The sequence below is a fragment of the Lipotes vexillifer genome, unplaced genomic scaffold, assembly GCF_000442215.2.
Source record: "Lipotes vexillifer unplaced genomic scaffold, Lipotes_vexillifer_v1.1 scaffold445, whole genome shotgun sequence".
In the NCBI taxonomy this organism is placed as follows: Eukaryota; Metazoa; Chordata; class Mammalia; order Artiodactyla; family Lipotidae; genus Lipotes; species Lipotes vexillifer.
The window spans coordinates 1263987-1291590 of record NW_006774995.1 but is presented as its reverse complement, the minus strand read 5'-3'; the positions used below and the strand labels follow the sequence as shown (position 1 = coordinate 1291590).

The following is a 27604-nucleotide window of genomic DNA, read 5'->3' as shown; positions in this document are numbered from 1 at the left end:
GGGGGGGGGGGGGCGAGAAAAAAGAAATGTTTCTAGTCTTGAGCCTGGGTGAACAGTAGAATGGTGGTGCCATTAATACAGAGGAACAAAGCAGAAGCCCATGTTTGGGTGAAAGATGATTAATTTCTTCTCAGGTGTGTTAAGTTTAACATGTAAGCAGGATATCCAAATAGACACATCCTGAACTAGAGCCCAGAATGGGAGGGCTACCCTTGTCTTGCTAAGGAGAGTGATAAATGTTATAACTCCTCAGGAGAGCCACGACAGACGAGCTCAGTTTCATGGAGTGGTCAGACTACTCAGAGTCTACAGATGTCTCATCTTTAGGAAAAGTTAACTACTTCTAGACTCCTCTACTACCCCGGAAGTGCTCTTCCTCAACATCTCCTTATAGCACAACGTAACTTGGACAGCCTTTGCCTAAATTGCTCCACTGAACAGGCAAGACACTATTCGAAAGCTTTGTAATGGCACCATGGGGAAAAAATGCAGCCAACTCTTAGAACTGAGTACATTCAGATGTATTTCAAAATAAAATATATGCAGTCAAAAATATTATACGGCATAAATCCGGTTTTGTTTTAACCAAAACATAAATTAAAAAAAATAAAAGTAACAAAATTTTACTACCAAAATGTAGTTTTAAATTATTTTTTCTTACAAACTGAAGGTTCAAAGTAATTGTCAATAAAGGTTTGATGAAAGAACAGAGAGAGATATGGCATTTTCCCAACTAAAATTTTGATAAGTCCTGGTTCAAAGGCAATAACCAAAGCTGAAAGGATTAAACTGACAACTACAGAAAACTGCAGAATGCTTTTATTTAGCAGCCAATCAATTTGCAATACCAGAGTGCTAGGAAAAAAAGAACAATTTAATCAATGTGAAATTATATCTTGCAAAAAGATAAAGTGTACAAACCTCATAATGTTCATATTCATCCACATCAAATGTCTCAAAGTCAAAAAATCCATGTTGTAATCCCTAAAATAAGAATTTGAATTAGTTTTTGCATGTGAAATTGATAACGATGTCTAGCCGTTTCTGGAATTCCTGCTCACAAATGATCCTGCCTGATCTGAAGGAGAAAGCTTGAAACCTTTATTTGTAATGCATACCAAGCAATCATCTAACATCTAATTTTGCTTTGAAATTTTCTTGCCAGTGGGACTAAACACTTAGAAAAACATGAAAATATGTCCCACAAAATATGTCTCTTAAGGTCTAATATACATTAGTTTTGTATGTAAAATTACTTATGTATATCAAATGGAACATACTAGCAAATGTATAGTTAAAACCTATTGGGAACTATGCAATTAATTTATACCTAACTATGACAGAGTATATAATAGTGATTAAATTTTCAGTTAGAAGAAAAAACAATTATTCTTAGGTTTTATTTTCCTTTTATCATTAGTGAGATACTTAGTAAAAAGGGCATTTTAGGCCCTTATTTGTTCCTAAAACTCTACATTGAGAGAATTTGTTTTATGGTGATAGTTTCTGACAGAGTAAAAATGTACTTGACTACTCTTACAATTTAGAAGGAAGAATTGATACGTTTAACAACATGAAGAAAAATTTCATACTCCTTTTTGTAACCAGTGACTTAGAACTAAAAACTATCTGGCTTACTCAGATAAAATATTTTGAAGAGGACAGTCTTTTTTTTGTATGTCATGAAGCTATACAGATTACAATAGAATACAAAACCACAGTTACTTTTGAAAGTTATATGATCAAGTCATTAAAAATAGAAGAAACTGTTAAGCCAAGTTTAGTACATTTATCTTTGAAAATACCTTAGAGATCAGTGTTTTCCAAAATGTAGAACATGGGCCACCTGCACTTAAGGTAATTTATATTTAAAATACAGACCGTTAGGCCCCATCCCAGAACTGTGAAATCAGGTTCTTTGGGGGTGGGATCATCATTTTTAAAATGCCTTGCTAGGTGATTCTTATAAATTCTGACAACATTGATTTAGACAATCTCTACAGGATAAGCAGAACAAGCTACTTAAATTATTCCACGTTTAAACAAAGACACTTACTTCGGCCATATGTACCATTTCAGAGAAAACGGTGAGAATATAATGCCCTGAAGTATCAGTTCCTTCCTCTTTTTTTTAATGTGTTTGTGTTTGTGTATGCCTCTGTGTGTGGTTCACACATATATAACTGATGCTTATAATGACGCTAATACATCAAAATCAGAAAGATATGCTTCTTACAAAGGGAAAAATGTGGCCATAGTCTGTCTACCTTCTTAGGAGGTATGGTGCTCGTTGCCACAAAAATAGCCCAGCACACGATGCTTTATAGAAGAATGTACAGAGGGACAGTGTGTCCCAGTTGCTTAAAGACATGTAGAACAATCTATCAGATCCTCTAAAATCTCATCTTCATTTGGGTAAAATAAACCCAGCATTTGATGAAACAAGAAATTTACAGAAGACCTTAATGAACAAAGTCATACCTTTCCTTTGTAACAGGAAGGATGTCATAAATGTCTATATCAAGTTACCAGTTACCATAATAACAGGCAAGGATATTCCAGTGTGAACTCTTTTTCAATTCCCTAAGTTTTATGAAAGAAACAGCCTGTACCAGATGGCAGGATAGGCAAAATAATAATAATGTAACAATAAGCAAATTACTTTTTTAAATACTACAATTTTAGGTTGTATACTGGGTGATATACCCATAAGAGTTCTTAACTGATGTTACTGGAAGTGTGTGTTGGTGATATTATTTGCAGGAGATAAGCTAGATTATCTTGATAGTTTTTAAGTGAAAAGAGAACTAAAGTTTTACAGAGTCTAAATTCATTTCTAGATGAAATATCAAAGTCAAAAATATACATACAGAAAACAAGTAGCATATTTTACCATAGCAATTTTCTCAAATTAAAACAGGGCAAAAGCAATGTTATATTACATCAGAGAAAAGAAACTAGAACAAGGCTCACTACTGATACTATATTTACAGTCCACGATGACCCTTGCCAATGGGTTCTGAAACACGTACATTCCTGACTCATAAGTCATGACTATATGTTCTAGATGGAATGATGTACCTTGAACCTTCATTAGAATTCACAGTATAGCATGCATGACTTCTCAGCTTGTAAATCAATGTTTCTAAAACATGTTCCAAAGTTCTCAAAAATCTTTTAGATTAACTTCTCCATAATATATATAAATAACTACATAATTATGACTCTAAACTTTAGAGTACATCACATCACATGGACGGATTATACAAACACAGACAACAGGGCACCACTCCCAGAATTTATGGTTCAATCGGTCTCGGATGAGGTCTGAGAATTTGCATCTCTCCACAAGTCCCCACCATTTGACAACCATTGATTTATGACATACCTGGATAGGATATGAGAAAGAACTCCAGATTGATATGGAAATCTGAGTTAGAACGAGCCCTCCTAATAACTCCCTGTGGCCCTGAGAGTGACTTAACCTCCCTGGGGTTGTTTCCTCAACTGTAAAAATGAGATAATAATATCTGACCTGCTTACTACTTCATGTTCATGAGCATGTAATACTATCCAGTTAGAAAAACAATGTGGAAATGTTCTCCACATTAACAGAGGAGACTTAGATAACTTCCTGTCCCTCCCACACCAAGATCTAGCTTGATAATGAAGCTGAGCAGGTGACAAAGCAACATCACAGGCACGGCAGCAGACAGAAGTGATAATACAAACAGTTTAAGTGAGAAAGGGAGACCCCTTCCGCTTCTCTAAGAAGAGTTATCCCCTGAAACACCGCCCCTATTTGCCCTGTGGTCTGTGTATTACATATCCATCATTGTTTAAGAAGTGGAAAGCTGTCTTCTTATTCCCTCCCCTCTCTTCTCTCCAACAACAAACAAGGATATAGACATAATTCTTTTTTCATATTGTTAAACTACAGTGTCGACCACAGCAAGGAGATTGTTATTACCTTTCTGATTCCGTGCAAACAGTCGAGGATGGTGAGATTGTAAGTGCAATTTCCAAAGGAAGCGTCCCTATGAACACAAAAAAACTTAACATTAAAAACATGCATTTAGAACACTCAAATAATAAAATACCAAAGTCAGTTGGAGACATGCTTGTTTGGATTCACAGCTGTCAACATGGTAAACTTATGTTACACATCAGATCCTACTAGCTTAACTCCAGAACTTCTAAAACTGCTTTAATCCAACTAGCTGAATTAATAAGAAAGCAGATTTAGGAACCTGAGCTCTGGAATCAGGCTGCCTTCAAATTCCAACTCTGCCACAAATTGGCTGGGACCTCAAGCAAGTTATTTTACCTCTATGAGTCTTGGTTTCCTCATCTGTGAAATGAAGGTACTGATAGCAGCTACTGTTCACAGGATTGTTGTCAGATTACATTTAAAAAATATAAAGTCCTTCCTATAGTGCCTAGCACAAAGGAAACAATAAATATTATGACTATTCTTATTATTATTAACAGTGAGCATTTCATTAACTAAAACATGCATCATCGTGAGAAGTATTCAGACAGAGAAACAACCATCTGTCAGGAATACGGCAAATACTAGCGTAAAAATTTAAATGGGACAATGCATGCAGGTCAACAGAACCTGGCAGTTGTTTTCATGGATTATATGCCACTACCTCCATTTTGCCCCCCACCCCCCCCTCATTCCTCCACCCCACCCCCCACAAAAAAATGCCAAGGAAAATGCTTCCAAACAATCTCCTCTCAGGATCCAGGAGAGCTTCTAATGCACCATGAAGTGTTCTATCAAAAGGAGTGGAGACCTACTGCACCGAAAACTGAGTGCTTCATCCTTTATTTAAATTTTTAGAGCAACTTAGCAGGCCTGCTTTAGGCAACATAAAACTGAAGTATCAAGTTCAGGTCAGTTAGCAAGAACTGGCACTGGAGCTTTAACACTAACAATGTTCCAAGGTGTCCAAGGCAAGAAACTTGACCTCAAGGCTCTCAGTCGCTCTTCCCAGCCCCCACTGCTGACCTGAAGCAATAGAGCTGTCAGGCACCTGCCAATCAAAAAGTCAAATGTACCACACAAAGTTGGTCCAAGGTGGGGAGGAAGGGAGCGGCCACAGAAGATGCTCCATGGGGAGAAAATGACCCTTAAAGGCTTTAACACATAATTAACATAAAACTGAATCTTGTATCACAACCATCGAAGGTAACTTGAAACTATGGCTGCTAAGCCATGAATTTAAATGCAATGTCAACATCACTGAGTTTCAGCATCCTGATAACCTAATTTAAAAATCGTAGGTTAGCAAAGCAGCCTAACAGAAATGTTTAAGTCCTGAAACATCAAAGTTAACCTATGTTAAGGAAGGGTTATTCTAGATATTTAATCCTGATTTCAAGAGTTCTTTTTTTAATGCCATCTGAACTTATGGGTCAGTGAAAAACAAATAACCCCATTTCAAATATCTTGTAAAGATATAAGCCATATATTAAGAAGCAAATTTTAAGGGATTAAACCAGAGAAAGGAGTAGCTGGGGATCTAAGACAAAATACTAGTTTATATAAATAACCACACATTCCTTTGTAGGAACTTATCTTTTTAGGACAAGGGTTCAGAATCTTTTGTGTGTCATGGACCCCCCTCCAGCAGGCCCCCCCCTCCAGCATTCTGATGAAGCCTGTGAATGTCTATTCTCATAATGTTTTTAAATGCATAAAATAAAATACATAGAAATAACAGAACACTAATGCAATTAAATGTAAAGTCATCAAAATGTAACAAAACAAATTTATAATACCATACTTTATTATTAATATTGATACATAACAAGATCTAGTAGCAGGTCTGATAACAACTATAATTTTAAAGAAGGAATGAACATAAATATCTTAAGATATATGCAACAACTGCAATGGGATATAAAAATGTAGTTTCTATTGTGAAAAAGTCACTTATATTGCTAATACTACTATAGTTTATTTCCAACATTTATAATTGGATGCAATCTTATAACTTATATGGTTAGTGAAAATAAAGATATTTTTGTGGGCTTCCCTGGTGGCGCAGTGGTTGAGGGTCCGCCTGCCGATGCAGGGGACACGGGTTCGTGCCCCGGTCTGGGAAGATCCCACGTGCCATGGAGCGGCTGGGCCCGTGAGCCACGGCCGCTGAGCCTGCGCGTCCGGAGCCTGTGCTCCGCGGCGGGAGGGGCCGCGGTGGTGAGAGGCCCGCATACCGCAAAAAAATAAAAATAAAAAGAATCTGCCTGCCGATGCAGAGGACATGGGTTCAATCCCTGGTCTGGGAAGATCCCACATGCCGCGGAGCAACTAGGCCCGTGAGCAACTAAGCCCGTGAGCCACAGCCACTGAGCCCTACGCGCCTAGAGCCTGTGCTCTGCAACGAGAGGCCGCGATAGTGAGAGGCCCGCGCACCACGATGAAGGATGGCCCCCGCTCGCCGCAACTAGAGAAAGCCCTCGCACAGAAACGAAGACCCAACACAGCCAAGAATAAATAAATAAATAAAAATTTTAAAAAATAATGAAAAAAAAAAGATATTTTTGTCATCTGAATTCTCTCTATAGACCCTAGTTTAAAAACTACTGCTTTGGTAGAGAAAAGAAAAACTTAGGAAAAAACTTATCTGTATTTAAAAAGAGCAAAAGAAATGATAAGAATTGAAGGTGCTCCTTACTTCCCTCAAGTGTATCTTCCCACCTAGACGCAGCTAAACCAATCCACAAATGTAAGTTATCAGAAAAGCTCCAGATCCAGTCTCTCATACTGTCTGCAAAGCATGGTGAGACTATCATGATATCTCTTGTCTTAGCACAGCCACAGTTTTTACCAACAACTGAAAAGAGAGCTCTGGTGACTTGGTGATCAAATGTGCAGACATGAGAGCGAGGGTGCGTTAACAGGCCATCTGACAAAATTAGGATACAAAGCAGTTACAGCAGGCTAGAAAGACAGGTTGACATTTACAAACTGAAATATAATAAGGGATGCGATAAAATTAAGTCACATCCTCAGGACTGGGGAAAGTTGATGACATACCTTTTTCCAACACTTACTATGCTGGGTAATTTAGATGCATTAACACATTTAATCCTCATGAAGGCAACAGGTTCCCAAAACCTGCCCTCATAACTAGGCAAGAGAGAAATGGCTTATTAGTGGCACCTGGCTCATACACAGTCAAAGGAAAGTAACCATAAAAGTGAAGGGACACAAAAACATGTTACATATTCTCGGGGGGGAAAAAAGGGAGAAAGATAAAGGTGGCAGAGTAAATCCATGTTATCTACAAAAACCCCACTAAAAGGAGAATTTTAAAAGGCTTTTTAAAATGGAATCCAACAAGGTCAGGGAGAATGAGAACAGACAACAGCAATAAAATTCTGAAAGCTGGAAGTCAGATACATGAGTGATAATAAATTAGAAGACCAAGAAAACTGAATACTAAGGTGACGGGAAAAATCAGAGCATCAACCCAATTAATACCAGATAATTCGCAAAAGGCTCAGGAAGCGGCAGCACTGGGTTATTCTGGAAATAAGAATGAAGGAAATGACTATAATAAGTTTGAAAGTACTTTAAGAAGCTGAAAAATTTTACTCTATAAAAGCAATATTATCTCCTATTTTATAAATAAATCTTACCTGTTGAGTTTCCTCAACCACCCAATGTAGTTAGAACCATCTAAAAATAAAATGGTTGGTCCTGGAAGGCAGCAAGATAACCTGCCCCACACGACGTTCAAGTTTGAATTGGCAGATGGCTTGCAAGAAATATTTTTCACCTACATTGTTATAGGAAATGGAGGTGAAGATTAGGAAAACACCAGGCTCTATTAAACTCAAAAGTCCTTTCCTACTCTGAAACTGTATCATTATTCAACACAGTGGATGATTTCTTTCCTCTCCATATCTCTCTCTTGGATCCTTCCCAATAGCAGTTAAACATTTTCAAGTCCCTACCATCTTTAAAAGAAAAAAAAAATCTGAAATTTTCTTGACTTCAGCCACCACCCTCTCTTTGGTCTCCTCTTTAAAACAGGGCTTCTCTGAAAAATTATTCATCTTCCTGCCCCCACTTTCTCTTCTCTCACATCTTAACCTCCTCTGTTCTGCTTCCACCCTCATCCATGCCATGAACATTTCTCACTAAGGTCACCAATGATCTCCATATGGCTAAGCCCAGGGGACTTTTTTTTAAATTGAGATAAAATTCACCATTTTAGCCTTTCTAAAATGTACAATTCAGTGATTTTTAGTGTATTCATAATGCTGTGATTTTTAGTATAGTCACAATGCACACCGCTAATTCGAAACCATTTTACCGCCAGAAAGAAACTCTATACCCATTTGCAATAACTCCTCATTCATTCCCCGTCCCCACTCCAACCCTGGCGATCACTAATTTACTCTCTGTCTCTAGATTTGCTTATTCTAAGTTCAGGGAACATTCTGCAAGCATCATTTTATTTACCCGGTCAAGAACAAGTAATTCCCTCTGAATATTCTCTTCACTGTTCCTGGATTTTGCTTTGACCTCTCTAACCACTACTCCATCCCAATTTCCTTTGCAAAGTCATCCTTCACCTCCCAGTCTCTTCAAGATTCAATTCCAGACTCAAATTCTCCGCACTCCATGCTCTCTTCCGAGACCAGGTGCTCTCAAACTTTAGCGTTCATCAGCATCAGCATCATGGAGATGGCTTCTTAAAACACAGAATGCCGGGCCCCACCCGAGTTCCTGATTCAGTAGGTATGGAACGGGGTCTGAGAATCTGCATTTCTAACAAGTTTCCAGGTGGTATCAGTGCTGCTGGTAGGAGGGACCACATTTTGAAAATCCCTGCCCTACACAATCTCATCTATCTGCCATCTATCTGCCAATAACTCTCAAATTTATCTCCCTAGCACAAAGTCCTTAAAACTCCAAGGCAGGACAGCCAACCACATACATGACATTTCCATTTGGGTGTCTTAAGGCATCTCAAACTCACTGTGGAAGAAGAATCTCTTGAATCTGCCCCTACCTCAAAACAACAATAATCTGATCCTCCAACCCTCTGTAACTTGGTAAAAGACACAGCTTCCACAATCACTCAAGCTACAGCCCAGAAGTCCTTCTGTCTCTCTCATTTCCCGTACCCTACTGCACTGTGCCCCACTGTGTTTCCCTCCTAAACATCTTGTGAACGCATTTACTTCTCCTCGGTTCTGCTGCCTCTCACGTAGCACCTCTCCACACACAAGAGCCTCCCCACATCCACTCCTCGCCTTTCTAATCAGTTCTCTTCACTGCAGCCAGTGATTTCTTTAAAAGGCAAGTCTGATCCAGCCACTCTTCTACTGTAGCCCTTCTCTGATTCCCACTGCTCTCTCGAGGGAAGGCTCAAATCCTAAACTGGATGCAAGGCCTGTGGTATCTGGCCCTGCCCGCCTCTCCAGTCTCCTCCTCACATCATGCTCCCTCACTCTCTGTGCCCATCACAACCCCCTTCCCTGAGCTCCTCAGAGGGGCACTCTGAACCTTTGCTACCTGGTCACATGTTCTCCAATCGCCTTGCCTAGGTCACCCTACTCACCCTTCAGATCCCAGCTCAAAGATGACTTGTCTCAGGGAAAATCCTCCAACCCCACTCCGGCTAGATCAGGTCCCCATTTTTTTCCACTGGACTTAACTACAATTTGACATTATATCATGATGTGCTTATTTGATTCCCTGACTCTCTCTCTACAGTAGTCCCTAAGAAGACAGGATCTATATGTTTTTTTACTCACCATTGTCTCTTTAGTACCTAATACAGTGCCTGGCATGAAATAGTCAATAAATATTTGTCAATAAATGTTTAAATTAAGTAAAGGAGCTTGGGAGATCATCCCAAGAAAATGTTCAATGATATCCTATGGCCACTTTTGTTAACTCAAGAGCCTGACACCTCCATCCTCACTAGCAAGAAGAGCTTTCTTTGCATTAACCCCAAATCCCTTCTGTCCATTTAAGATCATTTCTTTCTGTTCTCTTTGCCAAAGAGTATTAACTGAATAAAGCTAAAAAGCAGTGACATTAAAAGTAGTTTTCTCTTTCTTTGTCAAGTGGTATTAAACACACTTTTATTTGAAGCCAGACACTTTAGAGAGGCTACACAAAGCTTTCAGGATTTAAATCACTATACCAATGTGCTACAAAGTTTTATACTCCCACAGTTTTTATTGCAGTTTTGGTTCCCAATTGTTTATTTAACTCCTGGTTTGCTTTTTTATTCATTCATCCATGCATTCATTTATGTTTATTGAGCCAAATAGTTACTGAGTTGAATAAGAGGACATGTATTTTTCCACCTCCCTCATAAAGGACCACTGAAATCCCAGAGATGTCAATTGAGGGAAAACGCTTGCACATCCTGTGCTGCCTGGGAAAACTACAGCTCTAACACTTATGTACCATGACAGTTTTACCATATATTGCATTACTCTCTTAAACAGGTAAACACAAGGCTGCTCTTCATTCAGGACATAAGGTAATAATACCCCAAACACCCAGGATTTCTAACCATTCATCCCTGCTGAAGAATACATCACGTGTCTCTAACCCCCAATACAGAAGACTAATGTTACAACCAACAGCTATCTAGAGACATCCAAATACAAATTTAGCTCAACCTCATGCTTGACCATCCAAATTCTATCCATCCCGGCAATTCTATCTTTCTAAATGTGATTTCTGGCATAATAGTCAACTGAACCATAAAACTATTATGAAGTGGTTATAAAAATCACTGGCAGTCAATAAATATTTGTTGAATGAAATACTGAATTATGAATATTTTATAGGTGAAGCAATTGGGATTTTTTGTTTATTTTTACATTTATTTTGCAGAGAAGCAGTAGAAGAAAAATTAAATTTAAGAAAACTAGAATCACCATCCACAAAGAGATACAAAGAGAAAGGGCTTGATTCCCTATTGTACTAAAGCTGTCTTTCTACAGGCTCTCAAGAGTCAACTGTTAGATATTCAAAAATTTTGAGAGCCCAAATCAGCATTGGAGGGAAAATTTACACCACACAAATCAGCAAATGCTCTTTAATTACGGAGCCGGTTTACCAACACATCACTGTTTGCAACCTACGAATCTAAGAAATCACTCAGAATGAAGCAACCCTGTAAATGTTAATAAAGAGCAGATGAAACCAGAGATGAAAGAACATATTTACACAAAACAATAAGAAAGCATTTCTGGTAATGAAGTTGTTTGAAATGAAGAATAAATGAAAAACAGAGTCACAGTGTTTACAATGTGGAGACTACATTAAAGAATAAAACAGAGCTATAGTAAATGGACTAAGAAATAACAGAAATGACTATGATTTACACATCTTGATTCTGATTCTCTGTAAATTCTCCAGATAGCAAGTAGTTACAAGGTAGGCAAATATCTGCAGAGCAATGGGTTAGAAAGGATCTCAAAGGTCATCTGAGCACGCTTCCAATCACTGAACTGAATCCCATCTACACAACCAGCACAAGATCAAGAGCTTCCTAAGGACAGGGAATGTGTCCTTTATGTTGTATGCCCAGAATCTAGTACAGTGTTGGGCACATTACTCTCTTGAAGCTGTTGAATGAATGAATAATCATTACAAGGAGACCATTCAACATATGCCTGAACAACTCTAAGTGGCTGGGAACTATTGATATTTCAGAGCAAAAATTATATAAAAAATCTGTAATCATAAACTGTGTACAATCACAAAAATGTAATCTAGACCACTGTTTTCCAATGGAAATATAATGAAAGCCACAAAAGAGAGCCACATGTGTAATTTTAACTTTTTTCATAACCATATTAAAATAAAAAGAAATAAATAATATTAATTTTAATAATATATTTTGTTTAATCCAATATATCTGAAATATTTCAGCATGTAATCAACACAATTATAAATAAGATATTTTACTTTTCTTATACTAAATCTTTGAAATCTAATGTGTATTTTATAGGCTTGTAGTCTATTTCAGTTTGGACTAAACAAATTGCAAGTGCTGAATAGCACATGTAGGTAATAGCTACTGTACTAGACAATTCAGCCCTAATTTGTATGGATACTTGGGAATTAGAAATGTCCAAAAATACTTTACACAATTGTCCAAATTACACCTGGTTTCCAGTCTCTGAACACATCCACAACACATATATGCACCAGCTCCAGGGAAAAGGGCAAGCCAATGGTTTATGTTATCTAGACCTATAAGATAAAAATGTATTTGATAAGAATTAGTGGGGAGAACAAAGCCATTTCCCACTTACAAAAGAACAAAAATCAAATGGCTTTATGGGGCAGAGCCAAAAATTGAACATGACCAGTACCTAACAAAAAAATAGGACACAGAATCTCCTGCTTTTCAGATTTAACATAAAGCTATACACTAATCATTTTGCTCATCTAAAGAAACAGAGATTTGTGAAAATTCATTTCTAAGTCATGGCTTAAAAGGTCATAAATCAGCAGAATAGAATCCCTAGCAATAACAGATAACAGAAAAACAGGCCAAGGGCTGTGCTCTGGGCCTTTTATCAACACCTGACTATCGCCTATTTAACCACAGTAATTTTGTTTTAAAGATAAAAATAATAGTAAATTATCTTTGACTCCAATATTGAAAATAAGAGCTTCATATATGAGGCATTCAACAAAATAACTATGTTCATTAACATAAATGATTGCAAACTTATTCCAAACCACCTTTATCAACTAAGGCTGGCTATCGGAAAAGTACTGTAAAGAATACAAAAATTTTGCACTTACCCTTCTACAGAAAGTCTGGTACACTGGTCTGAAACCATAAAAACAGGAAAAACAAAAAAAGTAATCTGAGCCAATTTTCACAACTCAAACCACTGAAGCACTGCCATGTTCCAAAAAAAAAAAAAAAAAAAAAGAATAGATATAACTCACTTCCTTCTGTGTATTATTGGGTCCTAGAAACCTTGACAGTTGTTTCTGTCCTCAGATCCTGAATAGTGGTGCTTATTTAACACTTTAACAAGAAACCGGATAAAGAGTCTGCTTTTCATAGTGGTCTCAGTTATTCAATATGCCCCAGCTGTTGAAAATAGATTCCACAGGGCTTCCCTGGTGGCGCAGTGCTTGAGAGTCCGCCTGCCGATGCAGGAGACGCGGGTTCGTGCCCCGTTTCGGGAGGATCCCACATGCCGCGGAGCGGCCGGGCCCGTGAGCCATGGCCACTGAGCCTGCGCATCCGGAGCCTGTGCTCCGCAAATGGGAGAGGTCACAACAGTGAGAGGCCCGCATAACGCAAGAAAAAAAAAAAAAAAAAATAGATTCCACAGTTTGGACTGGATAATTTATTTTGTTCTATTTTCAAGACTCAGGAAACTGGCCCATCCTCACTAATCAAAACTAATACAGATTCTTTCCCATCACATCAAGCATCAAAAGTAAAGGTTTATTAAAGATCCATGGAGGTAGAAATGACCCCAAAGATCAACACTGAGAAGCACAGAGTTAGCCATCATAAAGAAAAGTTGAGAATGAAAGTCTTAAGAGAGCATAAAATAAATTTTGTTTCTACATTTTTGATACTCAGGGAAAAACATGGTAAAGAGAACTTTCCCTTTGAAGTACAAAGTTAATGCTAAATAAACTTTAACAAAAATCACAGTATCATATTTAAACTAAAAAATATCTGGTTCAACATTTTATGTAAAGAGATACATTTTATAATTGCATCTAACATCTACCAGCACATGTTTACTTTGCTTTAGAAGAAAGAAGGCAGCCTAATGCCAAGTTCTAAGTAGTTGACCCCTCTGGGCCTTTGTTAAAAGAGACCTGCAAGTTCTGGCATGCCCAGGTGAGATTTCCCATTAAGACTCAGCGGCATTAACACTAGCTCAGCAACCGAGTTATCACTAGGGGTCATCCCCAAAACACAACAAACCCATCCCTGAACACAAACAGTATGGGTTCATTTTAATGACAAACGTCATTAAAGGATTGTTAGAGGGAGGTTTGTGGGTTCTCTGTTAAGGCAGGTTTTCTGGCGTCAAGTCTGCTTTAAGAGAAAATTCGTTATTCCTGTTCATATTAGATAAAATATCATTATTTGATAAGCCATCTATTTCTAAAACTCAGGAAACCATGCAAAAACATTTCCCCAAATGGAAGCTTATTATTCTAATCCCAAGAGATCTATTCTGTTCCACACAGGTGTGGATCAGGAAATGTATCCTAGAGTTTCAGAAAGCTAGTTCTGCTGGATGTTAACAGAAGTGGGAGGGGGATGGGGACCGATTTCAGGCTGAAGTACTTGGGAAAATTCTGAGTTAAACAGGTTATTTATTACTCAGAACCACGAAGAGTCTTTAAAATGGGAATGTGCTCTGTAAAATCTCCAAGATGGAGAGTTCTAAACTTATTTGACTGTTGAATTTTTTTTTTTTTTTTTTTTTTTTGCCAGGGTAAACCTTATAGAGCAGTAGTGCACAACCTTGGCAGCATATTGGAATCATGTAGGTAGTTTTTAAAAATCCCAACACCCAGACTTCACCCCAAGCCAATTATATCAGAATTTCTGGGAGCAGAACCGGGCATCAATATTTTTAAAGCTTCCCAGACTTTTTTTGGCTGCGTAGGGTCTTCGCTGCCATGCGCGGGCTTTCTCTAGTTGCAGAGAGCGGTGGCTACTCTTTGTTGCGGTGCACAGGCTCTAGGCGCACGGGCTTCAGTAGCTGTGGCTCGTGGGCTCTAGAGCACCGGCTCAGTAGTTGTGGCGCAGGGGCTTAGTTGCTCCACGGCATGCCGGATCTTCCCGGACCAGGGATTGAACCTGTGTCCCCTGCATTGGCAGGCGGATTCTTAACCACTGCACCACCAGGCAATTCCCCTTCCCAGACTTTTTAAAACCAAGTATAAGAACCAATGTAACTTTGGGAAACACTGACCTATAAGCCTCTTCTCCAGACTAAAATAAAATAGCCACACAAAAATATGTTCCTGGACCTAAACAGGAAGAGACCCACCAAAAAAATAAAACACACTAAACTAAAAACTGGTGATGATAGGACATCCAACATTCAACCAGCTTTATTCCACTGGATATCAGCACAGCACCCTACCTCAACCTCACCTCTGCACCTAGTCATTATTTTTTAAGTCGTGCTTTCTATATTTGTCTTCGAAACTGGGCCCCTAGATGTTATTTATTGTCTGTATAGTTGTATTCCCCATTTAATTTTATATGTCCTAGAAAAATTGGGTTTTAGCAGATTTATGAATCATTAATACCAAAAAAGTTACCAAGCTAATACATATGGACCAATTAAAAAAAGAAGTAAGCACAAAGTGAATTTAAAAGCTCAAAAAAAGATCTAAAAGCAGAGCTGTGCAATTTAGATGGGTTACCTTTTCAGTGTTCTGTAAGATTTAGAAAGTTTTCACAAACACTGTTTTATGAACACCCAAAAATGCAGATTTAAAAACCACTGTCATTGACTGCCAAGAAAATAATCTAAGAATTCCAATAAGGGTTGGTGGTCTCGTGGGACTTTAGAGAGGCTGCAATTAATATGACCTTGTAGAATGACTGGTCAACAGTATGGACTATCAATTTGGTAGTACACTGACTGACAGGAAGAGAACCTAAAAAGATTCATACTGGGCTTGCCAATTCAAACTCCGACTCTGGCCCCAGAACTGAAAAGCCCCTTGTTCCCTTGAAGGCCAACTGCCAAGCAAGCCTACAGTAAAGATGGATGGACTTAAAGAATTAAAATAGGTGAAAAATACCCAATTTCCCTAGTTTTGAGATCAAGTCACTGTTGATAAAACACATTGGCTATCCTTAGTACAAGTGAAAAGTACAGTTTTCAACAGACCTACTTTACCATTAAATGGAACACCCTAAAACTGACTTGCAGACAGTAACATCACAACAAATACTCCTTGAGTGTCACACCAAGCCAGAAATTCAAATGCCTCCAAAGCCTACTATACTTCATGTAATCAAGAATAGACAGTAGGGACTTCCCTGGTGGCGCAGTGGTTAAGAATCCACCTGCCAATGCAGGGGACACGAGTTCGATCCCTGGTCCAGGAAGATCCCACATGCCACGGAGCAACTAAGCCTGTGCACCACAACTACTGAGCCTGTGCTCTAGAGCCACAACTACTGAGCCTGCATGCCACAACTACTGAAGCCCGTGCGCCTAGAGCCTGTGGTCCGCCACAAGAGAAGCCACCGCAATGAGAAGCCAGCTCACTGCAATGAAGACTAGCCCCCGCTCGCCGCAACTAGAGAAAGCCCGCACCCAGCAGTGAAGACCCAATGCAGCCAAAAATAAAATGAATTAATTAAAAACAAAAGAAAATGGAATAAAATGGGAAAAAAATCTTTAAAAAAATAGGCAGTAAATGGGGGTGGGGGGAGGAATTGAGTGAAGGTGGTCAAAAGGTACAAACCTCCAGTTATAAGGTAAATAAGTATTGGGGATGTAATATGCAACATGATGACTATAGTTAACACTGCTCTATGGGGTATTTGAATGTTGCTAAGGGAGTAGATCCTAAAGGTTCTCATCATAAGAAAAAAAATTGAACTATATGAGGTGATAAGTGTTAACTAAACTTATTGTGGTAATCATTTCACAATATACGAAAGTCAAGTCATTGAGCAGTACACCTTAAATTTATACAGTGTTGTATATCAACTATATCTCAATAAAACTGAAAGAAAAAACGAATAAGCAGTAAATCTACCCAAATCTTTTTTTTTAATTTGCTTCATCTTTAGTGAAGTTTTAACTAGGTTAATAGAAAACTATTTTTTTTCGAATAGGAAACTATTAATTTAAAATTTTTAAGATAAATCCAAATAGAAAAACTCAATTAGACAGTACTTGTGGTTATAGTAATACACTGCAAGCATCATATTACATAGTATCCTACCTAACCTACCATTATAAAAAACAACCTATGTCATACAAATGAAAACTTACAGCACCTAAAGCCAGTACCTGGATTGTTATTCTCCATTTTCATCGTAATGTGAAAGGCATTCATGATGCCTAGCCCTAATAGCTCCTCCAATCTCCAGTTCCAGTGTTAAATCTCCTTCCTCCTGGAGCAGGTACCTAGTTGTCCTAATAATCTTTAGATCCATAAGTCTAACATAGTGACTGGCACAGAAAAAGCAATAAATTAATTATGTATTCCCTGGCACACAAATAAGGAAAGAGCCCAATCCCAGCCCTTGAGAGAAGAGTCAGCCATATTTGGTGGAGAGTCAGCCATGCAAACAAATAATTACAATATAAGACATTTGTTTTAATGGTGTATGTAGCAAATGTAATGGGGCATGAACAAAATGTAATAGGAAGTTATAGGCACAGGACATGCCAACCCTCTCTAGAAAAATGAGCAAAGGTGCTACGGAAGAGACTGCTCCAATAAATCTTTGTTAAATCAATAAATCTTGAAGAACAGCATTATTTAAATTAAAACCTTAAAACACTTTTATTAGAAAGACTAAAACCCTATAGCACAAATGGTAACACAGGCATTTCAGTAAAGAGGGCGTGTAAAGATACCAACCACATGTCAACAAGCCTTCAAAACTGTCCTCATTTTTCTTAATTTTTAGACAATAAAACAATCACGTTTAAATAGAAGTTCCTTTGAGGCTTCCTGTTTTATAAATAAAAGTATTAATGCAGAAGTGGGATAAAAAAATCTAGACAATGAAGATAAAGACAATAAATGGGGTGGAAAACCTAGTGGATGATAGAATCCAGATTATCAAAGGAAGGCAAAGGCAATGATGACTGACTAGGACTAGTATGAAGATGATTCTTGATAATACTGCATTAGCTTTAGTTGATCTGGGCAGTAGACTAAAATCAACTCACATCTTATCTCAGCATTAGGAAAAAAGTTGTTTCTGTAGTAAAATTCCAGAAAACTAGTAGTATTCTATCAACTAAGTTTTCCACTGAATTATAAATGCACACTGTGTGGTATTTTCTGCTTCAAATGTAGGATTTATGAAGAGTCTGGATTTAGAAATGCAACTTAATGTAAATACATTAAGTTGTACACCAACTCTTGGTGTCACATTAACAGAGAAATACAGCTTAGTTATATTCAAGGTCAAACTTTTACTTGGAAATAGGTGCCTAAACTAGGGGGAAAAAATGCCTGACGTCTGTGTTAAGCATTCTTTTTTTCAGGTAAACAAATACTAAAATTCTCTATGTCTAACAACACTACAATGTTCTCCAGAGTATTGTCTCAGTTTCTTTCTTCTAAAATACATTTGAGACCATGTGACTTAAAAAGCTACAGTTAAAAAGATAGGAAATGACCTAAATGTCTACCTGTCAGAGACCAATTAAATGCATTCTTGTACATTATACAACAGTAAGACAGAATGAGGAAGGAAGCTATTTACTGATGTGAAAAGATATATCCAAGATGAGTTAAGTGAAAAAAAATCAAGATGCAGAATAGTACATACAGTATGTTACATTTTGTGATAAAATGGGGAAAATAAGACTGTACATCTTTATTTGCTTATATATGCATAAAGAAACTCTAGAAGGATATAGAATAAACTAATACCAGAAGTTATTTGGAAAGGACTGGACAGATAAGAATCAAGGGTGGGAGAGAGAGTTTTCACTATAAACTATATACATTTTAAAATATTTGAACCATGTTAATGTATTTATATTTTTAAATATTTAAATAAAAACAGTTTGGAAAAATCAGCTACAATTATAACAATTATGATTTAATTCTATGTTAAGTAGTAATAATTTTTTTATATCTTTTCTTCCATTCCAATCTTATCAATTATTCAAAGATTCTAGTTCTCAGGAAACAAATTAATTACCTATCACATATAAGCTAAAATATAATTATAATTAAAGGAAGAATTCATTCTTTCCTTCTCCTCCTCCAGTATCTTCATCTAAATTCACAATTAAGGTTAGCAAGGCTCACCTGGCTTGTGAAACAAATACATCTCCCATGACTTCTGAGTGGATACTATCACAAGCATAAAAATTAATATATATTTTCCACTTAAAATGTCTGAATAGCCACAATGTCCACTGGGCCTATTGACTGGAATTACAATTTTACAAATGTTACAGCATTACAATCCCCAGGTGCATGTGCTGTTTTCAAAATAACAACAAAAACTTGTAAACATTTTTCTGATTTAAAAAACAAATTTAATGAGTCCTCACTGTCTCAAGGAAAAGTACACCTATGATCCCTTCACAGTTGCTGGCCCCTCTCTCACCACGGATCCTATGGCTCCTACCACAGAGGATGTTGGAAGTTGCCTCAGACACAATCCCTTCCAGGGCTTTCCAGTAGGGTACACAGATGCCTAACTTTTCCTCCTCTACCTGTGAAACCATTTAAAAGTTTAGTTTAAATGAGTCTGATACTTTCTCGTATTTCTGTCAGAAATTTCTTCTATTTTTATAAGACCCAACTTTTTAACAATTAATTATGTGCCTATAGAGCTACCTGCCCCTACTAGAATGTGTGATCATTAGAAATACTTCCTATTCATATTTATATCCTTGTGGATAATCCTTATTTCTTATTAATAATAGTAATAGTACTAACAACAACAAGAAAAACAAAAACCAGGTACTGCACCAGGCACGGTGATATATGTATTACCTCATTTAATCCTCAGGATAGCTCTGAAGCCATTGTACAGAAAAGGAAGCTGAAGCTCAGAGAGGATAAGTAATTTGCCCAAGTTACATATACTTACTTATTACACATAGAAAAGAGCAGAATGAACCTTCGAACCCAGGCAGTGTCTCTGCCTCCAAATCATGTACTCTGAACCACTTTGCTTAAAATTTAGGAAGTGATTAATATTATCATTATTACTGCAATGAAACGGAAGTTTGTGTCCCCCCAAAAGTCATATGTTGAAAGCCTAATCCCCAGTGGGATGGTATTAGGAGATGGGACCTTGGGAAGTAGTTAGGTCATGAGGGTAGAGCCCCATGAATGCGATTATAAGAGGTACCCCAGAGTGTTTTTCTGCCCTCTTTCCACTATGTGAGGACACAGGGAGAAGTAAGCAGTCTACAGCCCTGAAGAGAGCCCTCACCAGAACTTAACCATGCTGGCACCTGATCAGTCTGCAGAACTGTGAGAAACAAATTTCTGTTGTTTACAACCCGCCCAGTCTATGGTACTTTGTTACAACAGCCCAAATTAACTAAAACAATTACCCTTTTCTAAAAAATAGAACTGTACAAAGAGCTTTGAAATCATAGAAGCCATTAGAAGTGGGAGGAAAAAAAGCTTTGTCCTCACCATTAAAACTCTCTTCTACACAATCTGTAACCTTTTATCTGTCCTTCAATGGCTAATTAGCTCATCCTCTAGGTTGCCTGAGGATATTTTCCTCTCACTGTCCCAACTCCAGTACCTTACCCCTTGCTTTCACTGAGAAGATCAAGCATACTAGCTGTTGTTGTCCCTATATCCTCCTCACCTGACACCCACCCTGTGCCTAAGAACTCTCCCTCTTGTGGTCTGAGAAACAGACGTGGGAATCCTTTGGATCTTAGGGGATTTAGTCTTAACTTAGTCATTAAAATAAATATTTACAAAAAGCACTTTTAAGTGTCAGGCACTGGGACCTGCCCTCTGTGAGTTTACAGGCAAGTAATGAAGACAAAGAGGCCTCCTCAATCTTTCCTGTTCCTTTCTTTCATTATTGTTGGTAATTTTGATATTAGTAACAACAAGAAGCAATCCATGTGCTTGTAGATTTGGACACACAAATAAACAAAAAGGCAAAAATATACTAGAATCGTTCACAATTCTATCAGAGATGACTGTGGTGGAAGTTCTTCTGAGATAGAAGTGGTACATTTCCTTCTACTCTTTAAATAAGCTCAAGTTTACGTGAAATTTTTAAAATATCTTCTTCAGGTGACACTTACAAAACATTCCTCTCCAGCACTGCAATGAGAGACAGCCTTCCTCAGGATGGAAGCTAGATTTGTCTACTCAACAGGTGATTAGGGTCCCCACTAAATATGTACTTCTGGGAAGGTGCTTTGAGGCTCCTATTCTATATTCCCAGGCCCTGACATTTGGTCAGAGCTCAATCAATGCTCACAAAATGCAAGAATGAATGGATGAATCAGTGATGTAGATTACTGAGATCTAACAAATCTTGACATGGTTATTAGGTCATAAATCAGGCACTGTTTGTGCTTAAATTGTCTAGGTATAGAAAGAATTCAAGGGAAAAAATTAATTCCTAAAAAGGGATAGCTATTTTATTCTTACTAGACGGGGGAGGGGGTCTCTACAAAAACAAAATAATAAAAACTACTGTCTCATTTCATTCCATGTAATATCATGGTCACACTCTTCATACAGTTAAAAAACACAATTCTCCAATTCTAAAGTAGCGAGCTGTCTAGCAAAGTTGCCATAGCTCAAGTCTCACAAGCAGTTATACCTGAATGGAAGATAGGGGGGATTTGAGCCAGATAGGAGTGCTCTGTAGGCTTCTTCTGGTGTCTTCTTTAAATAGATTACCTAAGACAAATAAATAGCAACATTTAGAACACCACCAAAGAATGACACAAAACTAACTTAATTACTCACCAAATTTGCATTTCCCTTCTTCCACTCTGAAAGTGACAACTGTCACAGTGCTAATGTTGAGACAGCAAGCAAGCTGGCAAAATTTCCTTTTCAGCTTGAAGCAGAACAACAGCCTTTGGCTTAAGGATGAGTAAGAGCTTAAAGACACAGGGCAAATCCATAAAGGGGCCATCCAGGGCTGTTTACAAGGCACATTGAACAGATACAATGGCAAGGTTTTCCCTTTTGGGAGCAGAATAATTGTACCTCCATTATTGAACTGTGTGTTCACCAAAGACCAATACAGACGTCCCTGTCCTTCGCAGAAGATCTGCTGTGAGGTAATTTACTTCCTGGTGAAATCTGAAAGACATCTCAGGGCACAATACCCTTGGGAGATCTACAGAGTTCTCTGTCTCCTCTGAGGAAAGTGCATGTTGCTCTCCAAACAATCAATAAAATCACAATGAAATGGGGGGAAATGCATGCAGGTAAGAGCACTGGAAAACACACTGGCTTGGCTCTTGATGTCAAGGATACTTAAATCCCTCCAGTCCAGCATGATAAACTAATCGTAAATAAAGAAACAAACAAAGAAGAGCTCTTAAAACCAGTAAACAACTTGCATTTAATCAACTTATTGACTATATACTAGGTGCTAGGCACTTTATCAGGTACTGGCACCTCTCTTAATAGAATTTACATTTGTGGGGCAAAACAAAATAATTAACAAAAATAAATACGGTCTGAGATAAGTGCTGAAAAGGAAATAAGCAGAGTATTGAAAGAGAGTAGACTTAATACCTTGACATGGTCAGGGAGGGGTCTCTTGGAGATATTCAGGAGGACAGCCATGGGAACAGCTAAGAGAAAGGAGGAACAACAAGGGCCAGGGTCCTTGAGGGGGGAAGAACTTGGTGAGTTGGACAGAGGGGATGAGTGTGACTAGAGCAGGGGGGGAAGGGAAAGCCAGGTAGTGTTCAGATTGTGAAGAGCACTGCAACCATGAGGAGAGGTTGGTTTTATTCTAAGAGCAATTTAATATTTTAATTCTCAGACAGGAGCACTGATCATTTTCCTCTATAGTTTGAATCAACTTTCATCCCTAAAATCCTCTCTACCTAGAAAGAATGACATTATTTCCTTAATATGTTCCAACATCAAAACCCTATGCATTAGTACATATAGTAATATTACATATAATTTTTATATATTTATATAAATAAATACATATAATAATGTACATGTGTATATACATATATGCATATATATATTTATAAGCTTGTAAAGACAAGAGAGAAATAATTTTTGAAATGATTGACTAGGCACTGTAGACTAAAATGGTTTTCCATAAATATCAGTATTCCTATGGATATACAGATATCAAAAAAAAAAAACAAACCCTATGGGGCTTCCCTGGTGGTGCAGTGGTTGAGAGTGCACCTGCCGATGCAGGGGACACGGGTTTGTGCCCCAGTCCGGTAAGATCCCACATGCCGCAGAGCGGCTAGGCCCATGAGCCATGGACGCTGGGCCTGTGCGTCCAGAGCCTGTGCCCTGCAATGGGAGAGGCCACAACAGTGAGAGGCCCGCATACCACAAAAAAAAAAAAAACCCTATGCATCTCAACAAGAATGACAGAGTCCCAGTTCTTAAAAAGTAGGGTTTTCTTCTCTACTTACAAAGTTTCTTTGAGCTTTACGCTGTTCCACCAGCAATATATTACATGTACTTAATTATTAATAATTTCAGAACTAGAAAACACTTCAATTCTCTAAAGAAAGAAAGCTAAAATAAATAAATAAAAAGATACTTCTAACTTTATTAAGAAAGCTCCATATTCCTGTGACAAGTAAACAAGAAGGTCTGATAAAGCACACACCAAACAAAGCAAATTGAATATGAAATAAAAACAGCACAGAAAATGAAACCACAGTAAAACAATGATCGAGACATGAGACACAGATCCCACCAACGGAGAACCATATCTCAAGCTGCAGCTCAAATAATTACAAAAATCCACGTAAACCAACCCTAGCTTTAAAGACCATTTTCAGTAACCAATATTAAAACAGGACTTTGTTGTTCCCTAACGAGTAGGTTATATAATATACTCAATAGACTTGGTTATGATGCAGTGATTTTTCAAACCTAAAGATGCAGCAGTATTTGCAAGCTGACTATGCCTGCTAAAAGGGAAAGCTGCTTGTAGAAAGCTCTTGTGTTTGGATTAGATAATTAAAGCTTATACAACCACCTTTAAAAAGCAAAAATACATTTCCCTCTTAAGGAGCAATTACATTAATTCTCTTTAATTCTAAGGTAATCATTCTACAGGAGGGACACAACAGCCCACATGAAAGACCTCTTTAGACCGGATACCCCACTGAGTTTTGCTGCTCATCTTACCTGCATGACTTAGCACACATGACCCATGTTCTCACACTGTAAGATGAGAGTCTTTGTTTTTTATTTTTATCCCAATGTTAAATTATTAATAAGTGCAAAGTGAAACCCAACAGAGGCCATCTAAATTCCAGGAAGATTCCAGGGGCAGGTAAATACAATGTCCTTTTACAACCTGATGATAGGTACTTGCGAGGATGGTGAAATGTTCTAATAAAGGAGTGTATTACTGAATGCATGCACATTGTGGTCATTAAAATACCAAATTCCATTTCTCCAGGAGAAAAAATGTCATGGATTCTTATGCCAGGTCTTCTTAGATATGTTTCCTATTAAAAAGAGACAGAGAGACAGACTAGGCCAGATCAGAGGTTGGAAATAAAACTGCTCTTGAAGAACCTAAAGCTCAGAGAGGTAAGGAACTTCCCACTCAGAAAGGTAAGGAACTTCCCAAACTCGCATTGCTGCTCTATGATGCAGTTAGAATTCGAACACAGATCTGACTCCAAAGCCCACAGCAAATCCATACATCATATCTGCTTAAAAATACAGATGCAGGTAATGGAAGCAGAATCTGGAACAACAACAACAAAAAGATTCCTACTCTTCCAATTTCTAAATGCCATTACACTTGACTTTTAAAATTAGGTGACTTCAGGGCTTCCCTGGTAGCGCAGTGGTTGAGAGTCTGCCTGCCGATGCAAGGGACATGGGTTCGTACCCCGGTGCAGGAAGATCCCACATGCCGCGGAGTGGCTGGGCCCGTGAGCCATTGCCACTGAGCCTGGGCGTCCGGAGCCTGTGCTCCGCAACGGGAGAGGCCACAACAGTGAGAGGCCTGCGTACCGCAAAAAAAAAAAAAACAGAAAAATTAGGTGACTTCAGGGCGTCCCTGGTGGCACAGTGGTTAAGAATCCACCTGCCAACGCAGGGGACATGGGTTCTATCCCTGGTCTGGGAAGATCCCACGTGCCACGGAGCAACTAAGCCCGTGTGCCACAACTACTGAGCCTGTGCTCTAGAGCCACAACTACTGAGCTGCGTGCCACAACTACCAAAGCCCACACACCTAGAGCCCATGCTCCACAACAAAAGAAGCCACGGCAATAAGCAACGAAGAGTAGCCCCCGCTCGCCACAACTAGAGAAAGCCCGTGCGCAGCAACGAAGACCAACACAGCCAAAAAATTTTTTTAATAAATTTATTAAAAAAATATAGGTGACTTCAGGGGAATTCCCTGGCAGTCCATGGGTTCCCTGTGGCCCGTGTTCAATCCCTGGTCGGGGAACTAAGATCCCACAAACCGCATGGCATGGTCAAAAATATAAATAAATAAAATAAAATTAGGTGACTTCAAACTGTTAACAGTAGTTGTGCCTAAGGAATAGGGCTGGGGGAATATTAGTAGAAGAAGAAGGAATTTCTACTTATATTTTCTACTATCTCCACATTTCTTGTATTTTGTAGTAAGGTGTATTAATTTGTTTTTTAAATGTGGAGTAACTAAATCAGTTATGAAATGTTAAATGTGTACTATTTCTAAAAATACAATCTATATTTAACTATTACTCAAAGATTTGTTCATAGATATTCTAATATTTCTAAAAATACTTTCTGGATAAAATTAACTTCAAAGCATCTTCTAAATATCCTGGTTTTCCTTTTCTGCTTCTCAGGGAAAAAATAATATGCTGTCTACTCTTCTCACTAAATATTAGCATATATGAACCCAAACCAGAAGAATCTTCCCCAACTTTTGATTGATAAAATTTAACAAAAGCCCTTTGCATAGTGCTTGGTTTGCCATGCCAATTTATCCTTGAAATTAGTGAGTATATGTATGACTTTTATAAAATTGCCCTACTCTTTGCCAGGAAGTCCTATAAACCTTCTCAACAGAACAGCATTTGACATATATGTTCTTACTTTTAACTAAGTAAGAGTCAACCAATTAAAATGACTATGAGGTTTTTCTTTAACAATTAATTAAAGTTACAGTACCACACGCTAGTATAACATATTATTTACAAATAAGCCAATGTTTCCCAAACCTCAATTAATCATGCATCAACTTTCTCAACTTCTGCCACCAAACGTAGCACCACGTATTACCATTTCTCTTTAAAGACATACCCTTTCAACTTAAATCAATGTATTCTAAAGTGGTTTATATCATTGCTATAAATGGAAAACCAGTATCACTTGCCACAGAGTTTACACATAAATGAATTTTAAAATACATAACTCTTAAAACTGTAAAATGTTTGTGAAGATTAATTGCACATACAAGTGTGGGTTCATATCTGGGCTCTCTATTCTATTCTGTTGATCTATGTGTCTGTTTTTGTGCCAGTACCATACCGCTTTAATGACTGTAGCTTTGTAGTATAGTTTGAAATCAGGGAGCATGATACCTCTGGCTCTTCTTCCTCAAGACTGTTTTGGTTATTCAAAGTCTTTGTGTTTCCATACACAGTTAAGCATTATTTGCTCTAGTTCTGTGAAAAATGCCATTGGGCAATTAACCTACAACAAAGGAGGTAAGAATATACAATGTGGGAAAGACAGCCTCTTCAATAAATGGTGTTGGAAAAACTGGACAGCTACATGCATAAGTATCAAACTGGACTACTCTCTCACATTATGCACAAAAATAAATTCAAAATGGATTAAAGACAAATATAAGACTTGAAACCATAAAACTTCTGGAAGAAAACATAGTCAGTACTCTCTTTGACAACAATCTCAATATTTTTCTGGATATGTCTTTTCAGGCAAGGGAAACAAAAGCAAAAATAAAGGGGACTATATCAAACTAAGAAGATTTGCACAGTGAAGGAAACTATCAGAAAAACAAAAAGAACATCTACTGAATGGGAGAAGATATTTGTAAATGATATATCTGATGAGGGGTTAATATCCAAAGTATACAAAGAACTCATACAACTCAACATCAAAAACATAAACAACCCAGGCTTCCCTGGTGGCACAGTGGTTGAGAGTCCGTGCTCCACAACGGGAGAGGCCACAACAGTGAGAGGTCCGCGTACCGCAAAAAAATAAAAATAATAAACAACCCAATTAAAAAATGGGCAGAGGATCTGAATAGACTCTTTTCCAAAGAAGACATACAGATGACCAACAGCCACATGAAAAGATACCCAACATCACTAACCAACAGGGAAATGCAAATCAAAACCACAATGAGGTATCACCTCACACCTGTCAGAATGGCTATTATCAAAAAAGACAACAAACAGCAAATGAAGAAAACAAAACCCTTCTGCACTGCACTGGGAATGTAAATTGGTACAGCTGCTATGGAAAAAAGTAGGGAGACCTCTCAAAACATTAAAAATAAAACTACCATAGGATCCAGAAATTCCACCCCTGGGTATTTATTCAAAGAAAACAAAAACACTAATTTGAAAAGATATATGCCCCCCTATATTTGTTGCAGCATTATTTACAAAAATAACCAAGAGGGCTTCCCTGGTGGCGCAGTGGTTGAGAGTCCGCCTGCCGATG

The 27604-nt window shown here is 38.0% G+C and overlaps 1 protein-coding gene across 1 annotated transcript in view; it reads right to left on the bottom strand.

Annotated features, from left to right (window-relative positions):
- The window catches only part of CDC14A (cell division cycle 14A), a 154615-nt gene that overhangs the window by 69910 nt on the left and 57101 nt on the right, over positions 1–27604 (bottom strand). Inside the window, exons 5-7 of the mRNA XM_007449612.1 lie at positions 21543–21622; positions 3971–4037; positions 922–984 (exon numbers count right to left, since the gene is read on the bottom strand). Coding sequence (XP_007449674.1) covers positions 922–984; positions 3971–4037; positions 21543–21622 — 210 coding nt within the window. The remainder of the gene's footprint in view (positions 1–921; positions 985–3970; positions 4038–21542; positions 21623–27604) is intronic.